The 16,963-nt window shown below is 44.2% G+C and overlaps 1 protein-coding gene and 1 long non-coding RNA gene across 2 annotated transcripts in view; one reads left to right on the top strand and one right to left on the bottom strand.

Moving 5' to 3' along the window:
- Positions 1 to 4,329: 4,329 nt before the first annotated feature.
- Positions 4,330 to 12,989, bottom strand: LOC143655540 (uncharacterized). Its single transcript, XR_013162148.1, has 3 exons — positions 12,773 to 12,989; positions 11,215 to 11,326; positions 4,330 to 4,759 (listed from the first exon to the last, which is right to left on the bottom strand). It is a non-coding gene; the product is annotated as an uncharacterized LOC143655540 (long non-coding RNA).
- The window catches only part of LOC143655539 (uncharacterized), a 42,659-nt gene continuing 36,265 nt past the window's right edge, over positions 10,570 to 16,963 (top strand). Inside the window, exon 1 of the mRNA XM_077126775.1 lies at positions 10,570 to 10,657. Within this exon, the coding sequence (XP_076982890.1) occupies positions 10,647 to 10,657 (11 nt within the window). The 5' untranslated portion in view covers positions 10,570 to 10,646. The remainder of the gene's footprint in view (positions 10,658 to 16,963) is intronic.

Genomic DNA, 16,963 nt, shown 5'->3' with positions numbered 1-16,963 from the left:
TGGTTGAAACATGGATCAAAAGGTGGCCAACATTACTCAAGGTTGAAATGCCAGAGCTGCCCTGGTATAATGTAGATGAGGGGATCCAGAGGCTTAGACAGATTGGAATGTTAGAGTGGATTTATCATGCAAAGCCTGTTCTTACATGCCAAGGATGTCTGGAGGATGCACCTTTTACCAGAACAGTGAGAAATAAATTTGTGAGACTAGCACCATCATCCCTAAAGAGCTCTGTGGTTGCACTTCTCTGTAGGTCAGATATTACTGTAGGAACTGCTGTCGCTGAGCTGGAATCCTTTAACACAATGGGGATGACAGGATCCTGAGTTGACAGAAGCCAGGTGGCAGCACTTAATCGCCAAAGACAGGGTAGATGTGGCTATTATAGTAGATAGCAAACTAAAATCAGGCGTCAAAATTATATGACATGCAGAGATTTGTGGCATTGGCTAGTAAATCATGGGGTACCTAGAAATACAATAGAAGGGCAGTCTACTAAATTCTTGTTTGAATTGTATAAACAAAACAGTTCTAGGTCAAGGGAACAGAAGTCTAACCTGAATTACAAAAACACAGAGTCACAGCCCCTTAATCAATTTCCAGACTTGAAACAGTTTACAGGCTCAGAGCCCCTTGAATGAAGGGGAGGCCAGGTCCCTAGAGGGGAGAAACCTGTTACACTGCCACAAATTTATGCTGTTAATCTTCCTCCAAGCCTTCCCCAAGGAGACGACAGCCTTTAACCAGGGTAACTGTGTATTGGGGAAAAGGAAATGATGAGATATTTTGGGGATTATTAGACACTGGTTCAGAAGGGACTTTAATTCCAGGGGACCCAACACGTCACTCTGGTCCACCAGTCAGAGTGGGGGCTTATGGTGGTCAGGCGATCAATGGAGTTTTAGCTCAGGTCCGTCTCACAGTGGGTCCAGTGGGGCCCAGACCCATCCTGTAGTTATTTCCCCAGTTCTGGAATGTATAATTGGAATAGACATACTGAGCAACTGGCAGAATCCCCATGTTGGCTCTCTAACTCGTGCAGTGAGGGCTATTATGGTGGGAAAGGCCAAGTGGAAGCCACTAGAACTGCCCCTACTGAGCAAAATAGTAAATCAGAAGTAATACCGGATTCCTGGAGGGATTGCAGAGATTACTGCCACTCTTAAGGACTTGAAAGATGCAGGGGTGGTGATTCCCACCACATCCCCGTTCAACTCTCCTATTTGGCCTGTGCAGAAAGCAGATGGGTCTTGGAGGATGACAGTGGATTACTGTAAGCTCAACCAGGTGGTAACTCCAATTGCAGCTGCTGTTCCAGATGTGGCATCATTGCTTGAGCAAATCAATACATCCCCTGGTACCTGGTATGCAGCTATTGATCTGGCAAATGCTTTTTTCTCAATAGCTATTAGTAAGGACCACCAGAAACAGTTTGCTTTCAGCTGGCAAGGTCAGCAATATACTTTCACTGTCCTACCTCAGGGGTATATCAACTCTCCAGCCCTATGTCATAATCTTGTTGGCAGGCACCTTGATCGTTTCTCCCTCCCACAAGACATCACACTGGTCCATTATATTGATGATACCATGTTGATTGGACCTAGTGAGCAAGAAGTAGCAACTACTCTAGACTTATGGGTAAGGCATTTGCATGTCAGAGGATGGGAGAGAAATCCAACAAAAATACAGGGGCCTTCCACCTCAGTGAAATTTCTAGGTGTCCAGTGGTGTAGGGCATGTCAAGATATCCCTTCTAATGTGAAGGATAAATTGCTGCATCTGGCCCCTCCCACAACCAAAAAAGAGACACAACGCCTAGTTGGTCTTTTTGGATTTTGGCGACAACATATTCCTCATTTGGGTGTGCTACTCCGGCCCATTTATCGAGTGACCAGAAAAGCTGCTAATTTTGAGTGGGGACCTGAACAAGAGGAGGCTCTGCGACAGGTCCAGGCTACTGTACAAGCTGCTCTGACACTTGGACCATATGGTCCAGCAGATGCAATGCTGCTAGAAGTGTCAGTGGCAAATAGAGATGCTGTCTGGAGCCTTTGGCAGGCCCCTATAGGAGAATCACAACCAGACCCTTAGGATCTTGGAGCAAAGCCTTACCATCTGCTGCAGATAACTACTCTCCTTTTGAGAAACAGCTTTTGCCCTGCTACTGGGCCTTAGTAGAGACTGAACGTTTAACCATGGGCCACCAAGTTACCATGAGACCTGAGTTGCCTATCATGAGTTGGGTGTTGTCTGACCCACCAAGCCATAAAGTTGAGCGTGCACAGCAGCACTCTATTGTAAAATGGAAATGGTATATATGAGATAGGGCCAGAGCAGGTCCTGAAGGCACAAGTAAGTTACATGAAGAAGTGGCCCAAATGCCCATGGTTTCCACTCCTGCCACATTCCCTTCGCTTTCCCTGACCAGAGCTATGGCCTCTTGGGGAGTTCCTTACAGTGAATTGACTGAGGAAGAGAAAACTCGGGCCTGGTTTACAGACAGTTCAGCACGATATGCAGGTACCACCCGAAAGTGGACAGCTGCAGCATTACAACTCCTTTCTGGGGTGTCTTTGAAGGACAGTGGTGAGGGGAAATCCTCCCAAAGGGCAGAACTTTGAGCAGTGCACCTGGTTGTTCCTTTTGCTTGGAAGGAAAACTGGCCAGAGGTGCATTTGTATACTGACTCATGGGCTGTTGCTAATGGTTTGACTGGATGGTCAGGGACTTGGAAAGACCATAATTGGAAAATTGGTGACAAAGAGTTCTGGGGAAGAAGTATGTGGATAGACCTTTCTGAGTGGGCTAAAAACATGAAGATATTTGTGTCCCATGTGAATGCACGCCAGAGGGTGACTTCAGCAGAGGAAGATTTTAATAATCAAGTGGATAAGAGGACCTGTTCTGTGGATAACAGTCGGCCTTTTTCCCCAGCAACTCCTGTCATTGCCCAATGGGCTCATGAAAAAAAGTGGTCATGGTGGTAGGGATGGAGGCTATGCATGGGCTCAGCAACATGGACTTCCACTCACCAAGGCTGACCTGGCTACAGCCACTGCTGAGTGCCCAATCTGCCAGCAGCAGAGACCCACACTCAGCCCCCGATATGGCACCATTCCCCAAGGTGACCAGTCAGCTACATGGTGGCAGGTTGATTACATTGGACCACTCCCTTCATGGAAGGGGCAGCGATTTGTTCTAACTGGAATAGACACATACTCTGGATATGGATTTGCTTTCCCTGCATGCAATGCTTCTGCCAAAACTACTATCCGTGGGCTTACAGAATGCCTTATCCATCGTCATGGTATTCCACATAGCATTGCTTCGGATCAAGGAACACACTTCACAGCAAATGAAGTGCAGGAATGGGCACATGCTCATGGAATTCTCTGGTCTTACCATGTTCCCCATCATCCAGAAGCAGCTGGATCGATAGAATGGTGGAATGGCCTTTTGAAAACTCAATTACGGTGCCAACTAGGTGGCAATGCCTTGAAGGACTGGAGTAACATTATCCAGGAAGCTGTGTATGCTCTGAATCAGTGTCCACTGTATGGTGCTGTTTCTCCCATAACCAGGATCCATGGGTCCAGGAACCAAGGGGTGGAAATGGGAGTGGCACCACTCACTATTACCCCTAGTGATCCACTAGGAAAATTTTTGCTTCCTGTCCCTGTGACTCTGAGCTCTGCTTGTCTACAGGTTTTAGTTCCAAAATGGGGAGTGCTTCCAACAGGAGAAACAACAATGATTCCACTGAACTGGAAGTTGAGACTGCCACCTGGTCATATTTGGGCTAATTATGCCATTGGATCAATAAGCCAAGAAGGGGATTACATTATTGTCTGGAATAATTGACCCTGACTATCAGGAGGAAGTAGGACTGCAACTACATAATGGAGGTAAAGAAGAGTTTTCTTGGAATATAGGAGATCCCCTAGGGCGTCTTTTAGTATTACCATGCCCTGTGATTAAAATCAATGGAAAACTGCAACAACACAATCCAGGCAGGACTACCAATGGCTCTGACACTTCAGGAATGAAGGTTTGGGTCACCCCACCAGGCAAAGAATGACAGCCAGCTGAAGTGCTTGCTGAGGGGAAAGGGAACATGGAATGGGTAGTGGAAGAAGGTAGTGATAAACATGAACTTCGACCATGTGATCAGTTACAGAATCGAGGACTGTAATGCTGTTTTATTTATATTATACTATTTAAGTTGTAAGATATCAAATTTAAGAATGAATGTTGCCCAAGGATTTACACTCTATTCTGGAGAGATTTAATGTGTTTCCAGTATATGCAGGACAATTGAGTATTGTCAGGTAAAAGAAAAAAATGTGTGTTTTATTGTTTTCATTTGGAAATTAGGTATGATATAAGGTGATATGTATAGCTGCCAAGTGGACAAGGGGTGGACTGTCATGGTCAGGTTCATGTGTCAACTTGGCCAAGTTGTGGTACCTGTTTGTCTGGTTGGGCAAGCGCTGGCCTGTCTGTTGCAATGAGGACATTTCATAGAAGTAGATCATGATCACATCAGCTGCATCCACAGCTGATTCCATTTGTAGTCAGCCAAAGGGGAGTGTCTTCTGCAATTAGTGATGCTTAATCTGATCACTGGAAGCCTTTTAAGGAGAATTCAGAAGAGACAGGCTCTATTCCTGCTTTGGCTGGCGAGCCTCTCCTGTAGAGTTTGTCCAGACCCTCCATCGGCGGCATCGGCTTTGCAGCCTGCCCTGTGGATTTTGTGTTCCTGTGGTCACACGAGACACTTTTATAAATTTTATATTTGCGAGTGTTCCCTGTTGATTCTGTTTCTCTAGAGAACCCTAACTAATACAGAAGTAATCTAATTATCATGCCCAGGAGTTGCATTGAAGCATATATAAACTTTTTTTTAATGAAAAACTTCTGAAACCTTGCACACCGTACTATAATATACCCTCCTGCAGGCACTGCACATGCCATGTGCTAGACTCTCCTTCATACTACACCTACTCTAGTGCCCCAGGATTGATTCCAGGTGTACCTCAGCACTTTAATTCCTTTTCTTAGCTGATACTTTCTTTAGAATCCTCTTCTGTTTTGAAATTCTAGTAGGCTCTCTATATAGGTATTGACATATATATAAAATCTGTATTTTGGAGTATGGACACTAGACCCCTTCATTTAGAAAGTGTAAAATTAGAAGATGCAATTGTTTGAGAAAAATGAAAGTAATGATACTACTGCTCACTAAATAACCATCAGCAATTTGGTACATTTCTTTGTCTTTTTTCCATATATTTCTTTTTAAGTGTAGTTGTAATCATCTTATACATGTAATTTTGGACCTGATCTTTAACATAAAATTATTAGTGATTTTTGCCTTCCTATATAGTCTCTACAACCATTGCTTTAATTATGTTATAGTGATTCATCCAGCAGCTATGCCGAAACTTACTACTTTGTTCTCCTCTAGCTGGACTAGTTTCTTGATTCCATTTTTTACTGGTAAAAATAATAGCATTCAGCATATTTAAGGATGTGACTTTTTCTATTTAATATCTTACCTAGTTCTCAGAAGTTGAGTGGAGTATCAAGAGCAGGGCCTATTTGCAGCATTTGGTATATACTGCTAAATTACTGCCCAGGTGAGGCACACGCACGAGCACACAGAGGTATAGAAATGATCTGTTGTTGCAGTCTGGATTTCTTTGGTTGTTTGTAGGTTTGCATGCTCTCCTAATTGTAGTCCCCTGTTACTTGCTTGTTGGCCTCATTTTTAAGAATCATTATTTGGTTTAAAGTTAATTTAAAATGAATGGATACAATAAAGTTAGCTTATCTAATTTTGATACCCATTTCCCAAAATATGGACTTCAGTCTAGAACTCTGCTATTGAAATGTCACCATGATATTCATGATATTCCTTTATAAGGACTGAGTGATGTTTGTACTCACCAGAATAAACCACCTGAAACAGTGCCTGAAAACAAACAAAAGCTTCAGAAGTCCTTAAAAAGAGAAAGATCTTTAAGAAGTAAAGTTTGATATAATATATGAGTAGCTCAAAGTACTCCTAAAAAGTGATGGGCAATTTGAAACATTCGCTAAAAGTAATGAGAACTGCTGAAAACACTGAAAAAAGACCAGGCCACGGTGGCTCAGCAGGTAGAGTTCTCACCTGCCTAGCCGGAGGCCCGGATTCGATTCCCCGTGCCTGCCTGTGTAAAAAATAAGTAAACAAAAACAAAAATAAAAACCAAACACTGAAAAAGTGATCAGACTTCAATCAGAGATATGGATGAAGCTGATCCAGGTAGGAAGGAGGCAAATCAGACTAAAGGGTAAAGGATGATATTGACTGTGCTTTAAAACTTCAGCTTCTGTGTGAGACCAAAGGAAGGGATGTGTATTTGGTGCAACATTTATATTTTTGGTAGAACAACATCTAATTTAACTTCTATGGTCAGATTACTCAAACACCATAATGACATGGAGCCATGAGTAGGGAGTGAGAGTTTGTTTTTTGTACAAGTTGCTGTGATGCCCCAATATATCCCTAAGTAATCTGGGCAGAAGATAAAGTATCTTGAGGGACTGGGGAAAAAGGTGAAAATAGTAAACTTTACCACCTGGGGAAGACCTGATATTCTCATAAGCTTTGGGACTGTCATTTGATGGGACAGACCTTCAATCTTGGGGTTTGTTTGTGTTTTTATTCCTGCAAAGGAGAAGCTAAACCCACTGATGATCATGCCTAAAGAGTCACCCCCAGACCTCTTTTGTTGCTCAGATGTGGCCTCTCTAAGCCAACTTGGCAGCTAAACTTGCTGTCGTCCCCCCTGTGTGGGACATGACTCCCAGGGGTGTAAATCTCCCTGGTAACATGGGACCTGACTCTGGGAATGAGCCTGGACTGGCCTCCTGGGAATGAGAAAACCTTCTTGACCAAATGCGGGAAGAAAGAAATTAGACAAAATAAAGTGTCAGTGGCTGAGAGATTTCAAATAGAGTCAAGAGAACTTTCTGGAGGTTATTCTTAGGCAATATATAGACATCCTTTTTCAGTTTTTGGTATATCAGAGTAGTTAGAGGGAAATACCTGAAACTTAAACTGTAATCCCATAGTCTTGGATCCTGAAGGTGATTGAATAGCCTTAGAACTTTAAAGGTATGAAAACCTTGTGACTGACGCTCCCTTTATCCAGTGTATGAACAGACAAGTAAGAAAAAAATAAATAAACGATAGGGCATATGGGGGCTGTGGGATTTTGGGGGTGTCCTTTTTTACTTTTATTTTTATTTTTTGAATATTGAAAACACTAAAAATTTGGTTGTAAAGACGAGTGCACAGCTTTGTGACGATCCTGTGAATGACTGTGTACTTTGTATAATTATATCTCAATAAAAACATTACTGAAGGAAAGATAAGTAATCAGGTTTTGATAGACTGATGAAAATCTGAATGCAAACCACCTTAGCCTCTCTTGCTGCAGAATCCGTTTCTGCTCCTCTCATTAAAACTGAACCTGATGTCAGGTGAAGACGCAGGAGGCATGGAGGAGGCCTCAAGAATGGAGAGTGAAAAAGCCAGCACTCATGGACAAATGCTGTGTGATCTTGCTGAAAGGAAAGAATTAGAATCGGCAAATCCAGAGTCAGGAACTAGAATGCAGGTTACAGAGGCTGGGGTTGGGGTGGGGGGGCTTGGATTGCACAGAGCTTCTCTTTGGGGTGATGGTGGTGAGAGCCGCACCGCACGGTGACTGTCACAGCACTGAACTGTGTACTTGAAAGTGGTTAAAAAGGGAAATTTTAGGTTAGAACAAAAACTTAAACAACAGCATAGTACTGTACAGTGCAACCAGGGAGCTCCATGTAAACCATAATAATACAGTTATAATATATTCTCTCATCAGGTGCAACAAACACACCTTGCCAAGGGGAGGTGTTAATAAGTGTATATGTGGGGAGGGGATAATAGGGGAACTCCACATTCTTTGCATGTCTTTTCTGTAAACCTGCAACTTCTCTAATAATCCGATTCTAGACAAAAAGGCAGTGAGAAAGAGGAAAAGAAATGTATTAGTGAGCGGGCTTCCTTAAGGCTCCGGGTCACCTCGGGAAGAGACTGAGTTACTGAATGTGGTTAAAAGCAGAAATTTCAGGTGGTATATAAGTCGTTGGAATGAAATTTTTTTAGAAACCAGCACCACAGGACTGCACAATGCACGAACCCCGATGTAAACTGTGGACTATGTCAATAGTGCAAATACAATAGTTTCTCACCAGTTGGAGCAAAGATATCACGTTAATGCAAAATGTTAAAAATGAAAGGGGGATATGGAAACTGTTTCCTGATGCTCTTTCTGTAAACCTACAATTTATCGAATAAAAAATGAAAATACTGAAACAAGATAGCGCGCCCGCTATACCTGCTAGCCTAGTCTCCCTCTGCCACCCAACTCAGCTTCAGCTCTGTGGGGAGCCCTAGTCTATTCTTACCCGTACATCCTGCCAGTGGCCAGATGACAGCACTTCAAAGTGTATATCTAAGCGTGTGATAAGCAATCAGCTCGGTTGTGTATTTAGTTCATAGACAATGCGTCCTGAATGCCTATGTGTTTATCTCGTGTTTATAGCAGAAAGGTAGGAGTGTTTCCGGAACTGAGTTTGTGAGAAGTTTCTGGGGAAAAGTAATTTCCTGCCGTTAAGTATGTTCTGGAAGCCCCGAGCGAAATGAAGAGATATAATATTTTTATATCATGGCTTTTGGGGGCTTTTAGCGTGTTAACATGCATTGCATATCTATAAGAGAGGAAGGGAAAGCATTGGAATTTCCTAACATATTATGGATGTGCATATGGACACATCATGTCTGTGAGTCTGTGTTCTACAGACGTATATATTTAACTTAGATGCCCATAATACCTTGCTAATTTCATGACTGCAGTTTGTGAAATGTTGGGTTAGATTCAAAGATAAATGTGAATTTCCCTTTGGAAAAAGAAAGAAGGGGGTTGTGGGAAGAAGATAGGCTTTTGTTTTTTTAACAAACTAAGGGAAAAGCAAGTGAGAAATAAGCCCCTTTGGGGGGAAACAGTGGGTGGTGAGACGTGGTTTCCAGCCCTTATTTTTTCTGTTAACTGGTGAAGGCTTCAGAGGACTGTGAGCTCTGCTTCCCCTAATGTAGTTAGATTAAATGTGTCCTTAATGGAGCTCCAGCTCTATTTTTCATAATGTTTGCAATGATTTATGAAATACTCTGCCTCAGAATTTAGCACTCTTTGGAGAATACTTCCGCACAAGTTTAAGGTCTGAACACTGCCTGGCACACTCTTTGACTAAAATTATTGTACAATTATAACTGGAGCTAGATCTTTTCTCCTCCTCATTTCTCTTTCCTCCTCTTCCTTCATGTAGCTGATTCTTTCCTTCTACTACCCAAGAGGGTAGGTACTTTTTCAGAGGCTGCTCTTTTACCATAAACCACTGATTCAAAAACTGAGTTATTTTTTATCATCCTATGAGATCAGTTGTCCACAGATATATGCAACTTTTAGATGTCTTTATATGGCCTTAGAAGAGTTAGTTAGTCCCAGGGAGCGAACGTGCGTCCACCCGACTGTGTCCGTGTTATGAGCCGGGTGCGTCTCCAGGTGCTGGAGTATGACAGGGAAGGGACAGAGAAAGGTCCTGCCCTCAGGGCCTCCGCTCAGTGGCTCCGCGTGTGTGAGCTGTACACAGGGCGAGCTGAGCACACACACCACCCATGGCGTCCACGTGTGCGCTACAGACAGACGAGTGCTGAGAAGGAAAGTGAAGCAGAGAGAGGGTAGAGCAGGACAGAGTGCCTGGAGGTGCTGTTTTGGGTGGGGTGGTCAGAGACGGGCTCTCACGTCAGCCCCCATGTGTGCGCCTGAGGTGGGGGAGGGAGTCTCGGTGTTCCCGACCCCTGGGGAGGCAGGTGCAAAGGCCCTGAGGTGGACACGTGCTCCGTGTGTTTCAGGAGCTGGAGCCAGGCTGGGAGAGCAAGTCAGACACGTGTGTGTGTGTGTGTGTGTGTGTGTGTGTGTGTGTGTGTACAAATCAAAAAAGGCCTTGCAGGCTGGGCTGATAACTTTGCATTGTGTCTGAAGCATGACGGGCAAAATACCCAGCACAAGCATCAGGAACAATGGGATGTGCGCCCTTTTCCACTCTTCCTTCTCTTAATCACGGTAGCCAAAAAATTCCTACAAGAAAGGAAGAGCAGCACGTGTTCCGCCGTGGGGACTTGGGGTGACGGGCCCCAGGGGAAGGCAGGGTCGGGTGGCCCGTGGCGGGCGTGCGTCCTCGAGGTGAGGGTCACAGCGCGGGATGTTGGTTCAGTGTGTCGTGCGCAATCACCCCTGTTCATAAACCCTCGGGCTGGGTGACCGTGGGTGGCGGCCAGCAGCGCCAGGCAGAGGGGGCCTCTGGTGTGTCTCAGGGCTCCCGGGGGGGGGGCTTTGCGGCCAGCGCTGTGGGAAGGGGTGTGAGTCAAGTGACACGTGAGACCCACTGGTGTCAGGAGCGGAAAGAGCTTCTCCAGAGCCCCCGGGAACCCACTCCCGAAGTGAAGAGGTTCAGTCTGAGGATGCAGACGTCCCGTCCTCCCTGTGACCTGCCGGGCCATGGGTCCCACGTGAGTAGCGTGACTCGGGACGGTCTGTGGCACCTAGAAATGGTGACAGAGCCCAGGTGCGATGTTGCAGCTCCCTGGCGGTGCCACCCCTGGCGGCTTTGGCTTCTCACCTGGCTTGGCCCTGGGCAGCCCCGTGTGGGCGTCACCGTCTCGGGGTTCAGAATGGGGAGGAACCTGGGCTCAGGGTAGCCTCACAGCGTAACCGCCACGTGGCCTTGTGAGCCTAGGGCCTCTCAGGCCTCGGCTCCTTCATTCCTAAAATGGGGACAGGAACCCAGGCCTGTCACTGGGGCGTCCAGCACGGATCCGGCATTCGGAAAGTACTTGGGAAATGCAGCAGAGCTCAGGGTGCAACAACTAGGAATCTGAGCCTTCTGGAACCATCGTTGGATGACTGGTTCACTTTGAACATTGCTTCTTCATAGTGTTGGTGTTTAAAAAAATAAAAATTTAGCTATAAAATGTATGCAGTGTCTGTTCTCCAGCTGCTCACTCCTTCCACCCTTCCCATTCCTGAAGCCGTCTAATCATGGAAAGGGAGGGAAGCCCAGACTTACTGAGCACCTACGCACAGCGTGCGCTTTACATGTCTTGTCCCATTTGATCCTCATTGCAACGTTTTAAATATTATCCTGGTCTCATAGTTGAGAAAACGAACGCTCTGAAAAACTAAGAATTAAGAATTTACGAATTGATAAAGTGGCAGAGATGGTCTGCTCGGACCCCAAACCTGAACTCCTTCCTGACTCTGGGTTGTCTGCTGAGGACAGATGCCCCTGAAAACAAAGCCGGGGGTCAGGAACCGGGGAACTTGCACTCTGGTCTCTGAGTCTCCCTGGACTCTCAGTGCATCAACAAGGCCCCAGAAATGGGCCGGTGCAGAACGTGGCGGCTGGCTCTGACCCTGTCCTTGGGCTGCACTAGGGGGAGATGCTCCCAGCCTGTTTTCAGAGCCAGCCCCCCTTAAAGGGTCGTGGCCCTGGTAGTTGCCCCCATCTGAGCCTCAGTCCCCTTCCAAGGGGAGACCACCCCTCCTGCCACAGCTCCACCCGGTCATGAAGACGGATCTTCAATCCTACTTTAGACTTTTCTTTTATGGAATAAATAGCCTTTCTCATAAGGCCTACTTCCCTGGCCTTTTAATAACTTTCACAGCTCTTGCTGGACGTTCCCTAACGCTCCCACTGCTGGTCTAAGTTATTGAGTCCAAAACCGAACGTTTAATTCTAACAGGGCTCTGAGAAAACGCTGGAAATAGAGCACCCGTCCTCAAGTCCTAGACGCTTTGTCCCTGCTGATATGGCCCCAGGGGGCGCTTGACATTTCGGCTTCAGCACTAAACGACTTGAGTCGTTCTCCCTGTGAAGAAATGAACTTGGGAAAAACAGTACATTGAGAAAAGGGTTATGGGAAGATGGCACAGTAGAAAGCTGCAGGGATCAGTCTGTCTCCCAGGAAAACTATTGATCAGGCAGGCGCTTCTGAATCGAGCCTCCCGAGACTGCAGAGCCCCGCAGCGCTCTGTGCCGTGTGCAGAAGAGGGCGGAGGAGGCCGGTGAATTGCAGCAAACACCAGGGACCCACCTGCTCTCTCTCCTGCAGTTAGTCGACCAGCAGTGGCAGCTGCCCCAGGCATAGCATGCTGGTGCCAGAAAGGGACATAAAATTCCATTTTCTCAGGCTCCGCGGTGGGCGCGGGCCTATCCCTGTGCTGAGCTCTTGACTAGCTACTTTGGATCGCTGGGGGCCCAGCTCCAAGGACGGTGTTTGTCCCAACACGCCCTGACAGAGCTGGTGGAGGAGGCTTAGACAGCACACTGCCCTCAGATCCCGGAGAGTAGTGGGAGGGCTGCGTTCGAGGGCAAGAAAAGGCAGTTTCAGGGAGCCCTGGAGGGAGCTCCTGTGCCCTTCCTAGCACCCTCCTTGTCCCCTTCCAGGGCAGTTTGGCGCTAGATGGAGCACCCTTTGTGAGACCCTGGGGCGGGAAAGACTGACCTGGGAAACTCTGCTCAGGAGTGACCCCTCCCAGAATTTTCTCTCTAGGCAAAACCAGCTTAAGATAATGAAAGCAGCTTAAGAAACAACTGAGACGGAAGGCCTGGGGAAAAGGCTTACCTGCTTTAGTTCCAATGGTAGGGCACCCAGGAGAGGGAGGAGGGCTTTCTCCAGGCAAGTAGGGGCAGGAAGTCAAACAGGAGCTCCCGAGGCGACTGGCAAGCTCAAGTCGGGACCAGACACAAGCCCAGCAGAGAAAGGGAGGGCGTGCACTGGGCATTGTCGCGGCTGACCTGCCACGTAGCAGGGCTAACGCTCCACAGAGTCTCCGTCATGCACCAGCTGGTTACACACTCAAGAAACAGGGAACAAATCCCAGAGTTGCCATTTTTAAATATTAAAATATACATGTGAAACAAAAGGTTACAAGACAAAGAAACGGGAAATGAAAGGAGAGAGGTAAAAATCCAGAAAACACCAGCAAAGGAGACCAGTCTATGAGATTATATGAGAGTCTCAATAAAGAGACAGCAATTTCAAAATAAATAAATAAAACTACTGGAGTTGAAGACAAAATGACTGAAATGAAAAATTCCCAGTAGGGTTTCAACAGCAAAATGGAACTGGCAGAAGAAAGAATCAGCACACTTGAAGACAAGACAAATGAAATGAGTCAGATTGAGGAGCAGAAAGAAGATTATTGAAGGGAGACTAGTGTGAGAGATCGGTGAGACCCGCCAGGCACACCCGTGGGTGCACGGGGGTCCCGGAAGGAGGACCAAGGGACAGACGGCATACTCCAAGAAGTAATGACGGAGTACATCCCAAACTTAGCAAACGAGCTCCAGAGAACACCAAACAGGATAAACTTGGAGAGAAATATGCCCTGTCACGTACTGATCAAACTGTTCAGTGCAAACGCAAGGAGAGGGCTTGGGAGCTGCCGGTGAAAAGGGACATGCTGTGGGAAATGGAGTCCCAGTTAAATTAAGTACCGATTTCTTATCAGGAGCCAAGGAAGCAAGAAGGCAGTGAGTTGAATTACTTAAAGAACCAGAAAAAAACAACTGTCAGCCAAGAATTTTATATCCGGTGGGACTTCATTTCAAAAGTGAGGGAGAGGTTAACACATTCACAGACAAGAGCTGAGGGAGAGCCTCACACCGGACCTGCCCGACACGCAGTGCTGAAGGAGCTAAAGGAAAGAACCCTGGACAGTGATTCAAAGTGGCAGAAAGAAACAAAGGCTTCCAGTGAAGAAACCATTTAGGTAGTCATAAATGCCAGCATTATTGTAGTTTATTGTTTGATATGTTACTCCACTTCCTATGCCCTACAGGTGCTGAGATGCAAATACATAATAAGTAATGAAAAATCTATGGATTTGGACATACAATGACAAAGATATAATTTTTGACAAGTACAAAAAAAGTATATGTGCATGCTATGGAAGTTAGGTTGGTATCAAAATAAATGCTATATATTTAGGATGTTAAATCTTAACCCTATGGTAACTACAAAGAAAATAGGTAAAAAAAATATATATCCAGATCGAAACCAGAAGGGACTCATTACGGTACAACACAATGACACAAATAAATATAAAAGTAGGCATTAACGGAAAAACTGAGGAACAACAAAGTTATAAGACTTACAGAGACTGAATAAAAAATGGCAGAAGTAAATCTTTCCTTATCAGTAGTGACTTTAAATGTAAATGTATCAAACTCTCCAGTAAAGGCCAAAGATTTACAGAATGGACAGAAAAGTATGATCCAACTACATGCTGTCTGCGAGAGACTCGCTTCAAATTCAAAAACATAAGTAAGTTGAAGATGAAAGGATGGAAAAATATATACTATGCAAATTGTAACCAAAAGAGAGCTAGGGTAGCTATACTAATAGCAGATAAAATAGAATTTTGAATTAAAAAAATAGTTATAAGGGACCAAAATGGTCATTATATACAGATCAAGAGGTAAATACAACAAGAAGATGTAACAATTATGGTTATATATGCACTTAACAGCAGCACCCTGAAATACATGAAGCAAATGCTGACAGATTTGAAGGAAAACATTGACAGCTCTATGCTAATAGTGTGGGAGACTTAAGCACACCCCTTTCAATAACAGATAGAAATCTAAGCAGAAGCTTAGTGAGGAAGTAAAAGACTTGAATAATACTCTAAATCAACAAGCTCTAACAGACGCATAGTGAGTACCTCACCCAACAGCAACAGAACACACACTCCCCTCCAGTAGACATGGGTCATTCTCTAGGATAGACCATAACTTAAGTCACAAACAAGCCTCAATCAATTATGTTACATGATTTCAATATTTTTAACTTCTCTGATCACAATGGAATGAAGCTTGAAATCAATAACAGGGAGAGATGAAAACTTCATAAATATGTGGAAATTAAACAACATACTCTTAAATAAGCAATGGGTTAAAGAGAAAATCACAAGGGAAATTGGAAAATATCTTGAGGTGAATGAAAATGAAAATACAACACACCAAAACTATGGGATGCAAACCTACAGGCAGTGCTGAGAGGGAAGTTGATAGCTCTAAATGCTTACATTGCAAAAGAAGAAAGATTTAAAATCAGAGGCTTAACCTCAAAGCTGAAAGAGCTAGAAGAGGAGTGGAAGAGTGAAAATGATAAAGATTAGGGGACAGACTACTGAAATGGAGAATAAAAAAAGCAATAGAAACAACAAAACCACAAGTTGGTTCTTTAAAATCATCATATGCTTGACAAACCTTAACCTAGAATGTTGAAGAAAAAGAGAAAGGACAGAAATAATTAAAGTTAGAAACGAAATGGGAGACATTACTACTGACCCCATCGAACAACAAAGGACTGCAAGAGGACATCTGCACACCAACAAATGAGATGACCCCGATAGGATGGACAGAAACCTAGAAACACACAGACTACTCTGCTGACTCGAGAAGAAACAGGTCACCACAAAAGGTAAATAGGAAATAGATTGAATCAGTAATCAAACCTCCCAACAATGAAAGCCCAAGACCAAACTGGTTTGCATGGGAATTTTACCGAACATTCCAAGAAGAATTAACATCAATCCTGCTCACTCTTCAAAAAAAAAAGGAAAAGGATGGAACATTCCCTAGTTCACCCTTCAGGCCAAGAGGACCCTTATACCAACACCAGATAAAGACGCCCCAAGGAAAGAAAATAACAGACTGATACTCTTCTGAATACAGATGCAAAAATCCTCAGTAAACACTAGCAAACCGAACCCAACAGCACATTAGGAGAATTATATGCCATGATCAAGTGGGATTTATCCCAGGGATGCAAGGGTGAGTCACATAAGAAAAACCATTAATGCAATAAAACACATTAACAGTATGATGGGAAAACCACATGATCATCTTGATTGATGCAATAAAAGGCATTTGACAAAAAACAGTACTACTTGATAAAAACACTCAGAACACTCGTGATAGAAGGAAACTTCCTCAACATGATAAAAGGCATATATGAAAAACCCATAGCCAATATCCAACTAAATAGTGAGAGACTGAAAACTCCCCCTAAGATCAGGAATAAGACAAGGATGACCACTGTCACCACTGTTATTTGACATTTTACTGGAAGTTCTAGTCAGAGAAATTAGGCAAGCAAAAGAAAAAGCATCAAAACTTGGAAGGAAAAAGTAAAACTTTCTCTATTGTAGATGACATGATCTTATATAAAGAAAATTCTGATATACTCAGCAAAGTGGCAGGGTACAAGAATCCAAAAATCAGTGCTGTTTCTATATGCTAGTAATGAACAATCAGAAGAAGAAATCAGGAAAAAAATTCCATTCACAATAACGACTAAAAGAACCAAATTTCTAGGAAACAATCTAAGGATGTAAAGGACTTGTACATGGAAAATTAGGAAACACTGCTAAAAGAAATTAAAGAAAACCTAAATAAATAGAAGGACAATCCACATTCATGGATTGGAAGAATAAAAATATTGTCAAGATGTCATTTCTGCCTCAATAATTTACAGATTCAGTGCAATCCCAATCAAAGTTCCAATAGCCTTCTGTGCAGAAATGGAAAAGCCAACATCGGATTTATATGGAAAAGTAAGGGGCCCCATTTAGCCAAAGCCAACTTGAAAAAACAAAGTTGGTGAACTCACACGTTCTGACTTAAAACTTATTACAAAGCCACAGTGCTGAAAACAGCACAGTCCTGGTACAAGGGCAGACATAAAGGGATTCAGAGCTCAGAAATCAGCCTCCACATTTATGTCCTCCTGTTTCTGCAAGAGGGT

This window comes from Tamandua tetradactyla, chromosome 14 (genome assembly GCF_023851605.1).
Source record: "Tamandua tetradactyla isolate mTamTet1 chromosome 14, mTamTet1.pri, whole genome shotgun sequence".
NCBI lineage: Eukaryota > Metazoa > Chordata > Mammalia > Pilosa > Myrmecophagidae > Tamandua > Tamandua tetradactyla.
Note: the sequence above shows the minus strand (reverse complement) of the source record. Positions and strands in the feature narration are given on the sequence as shown.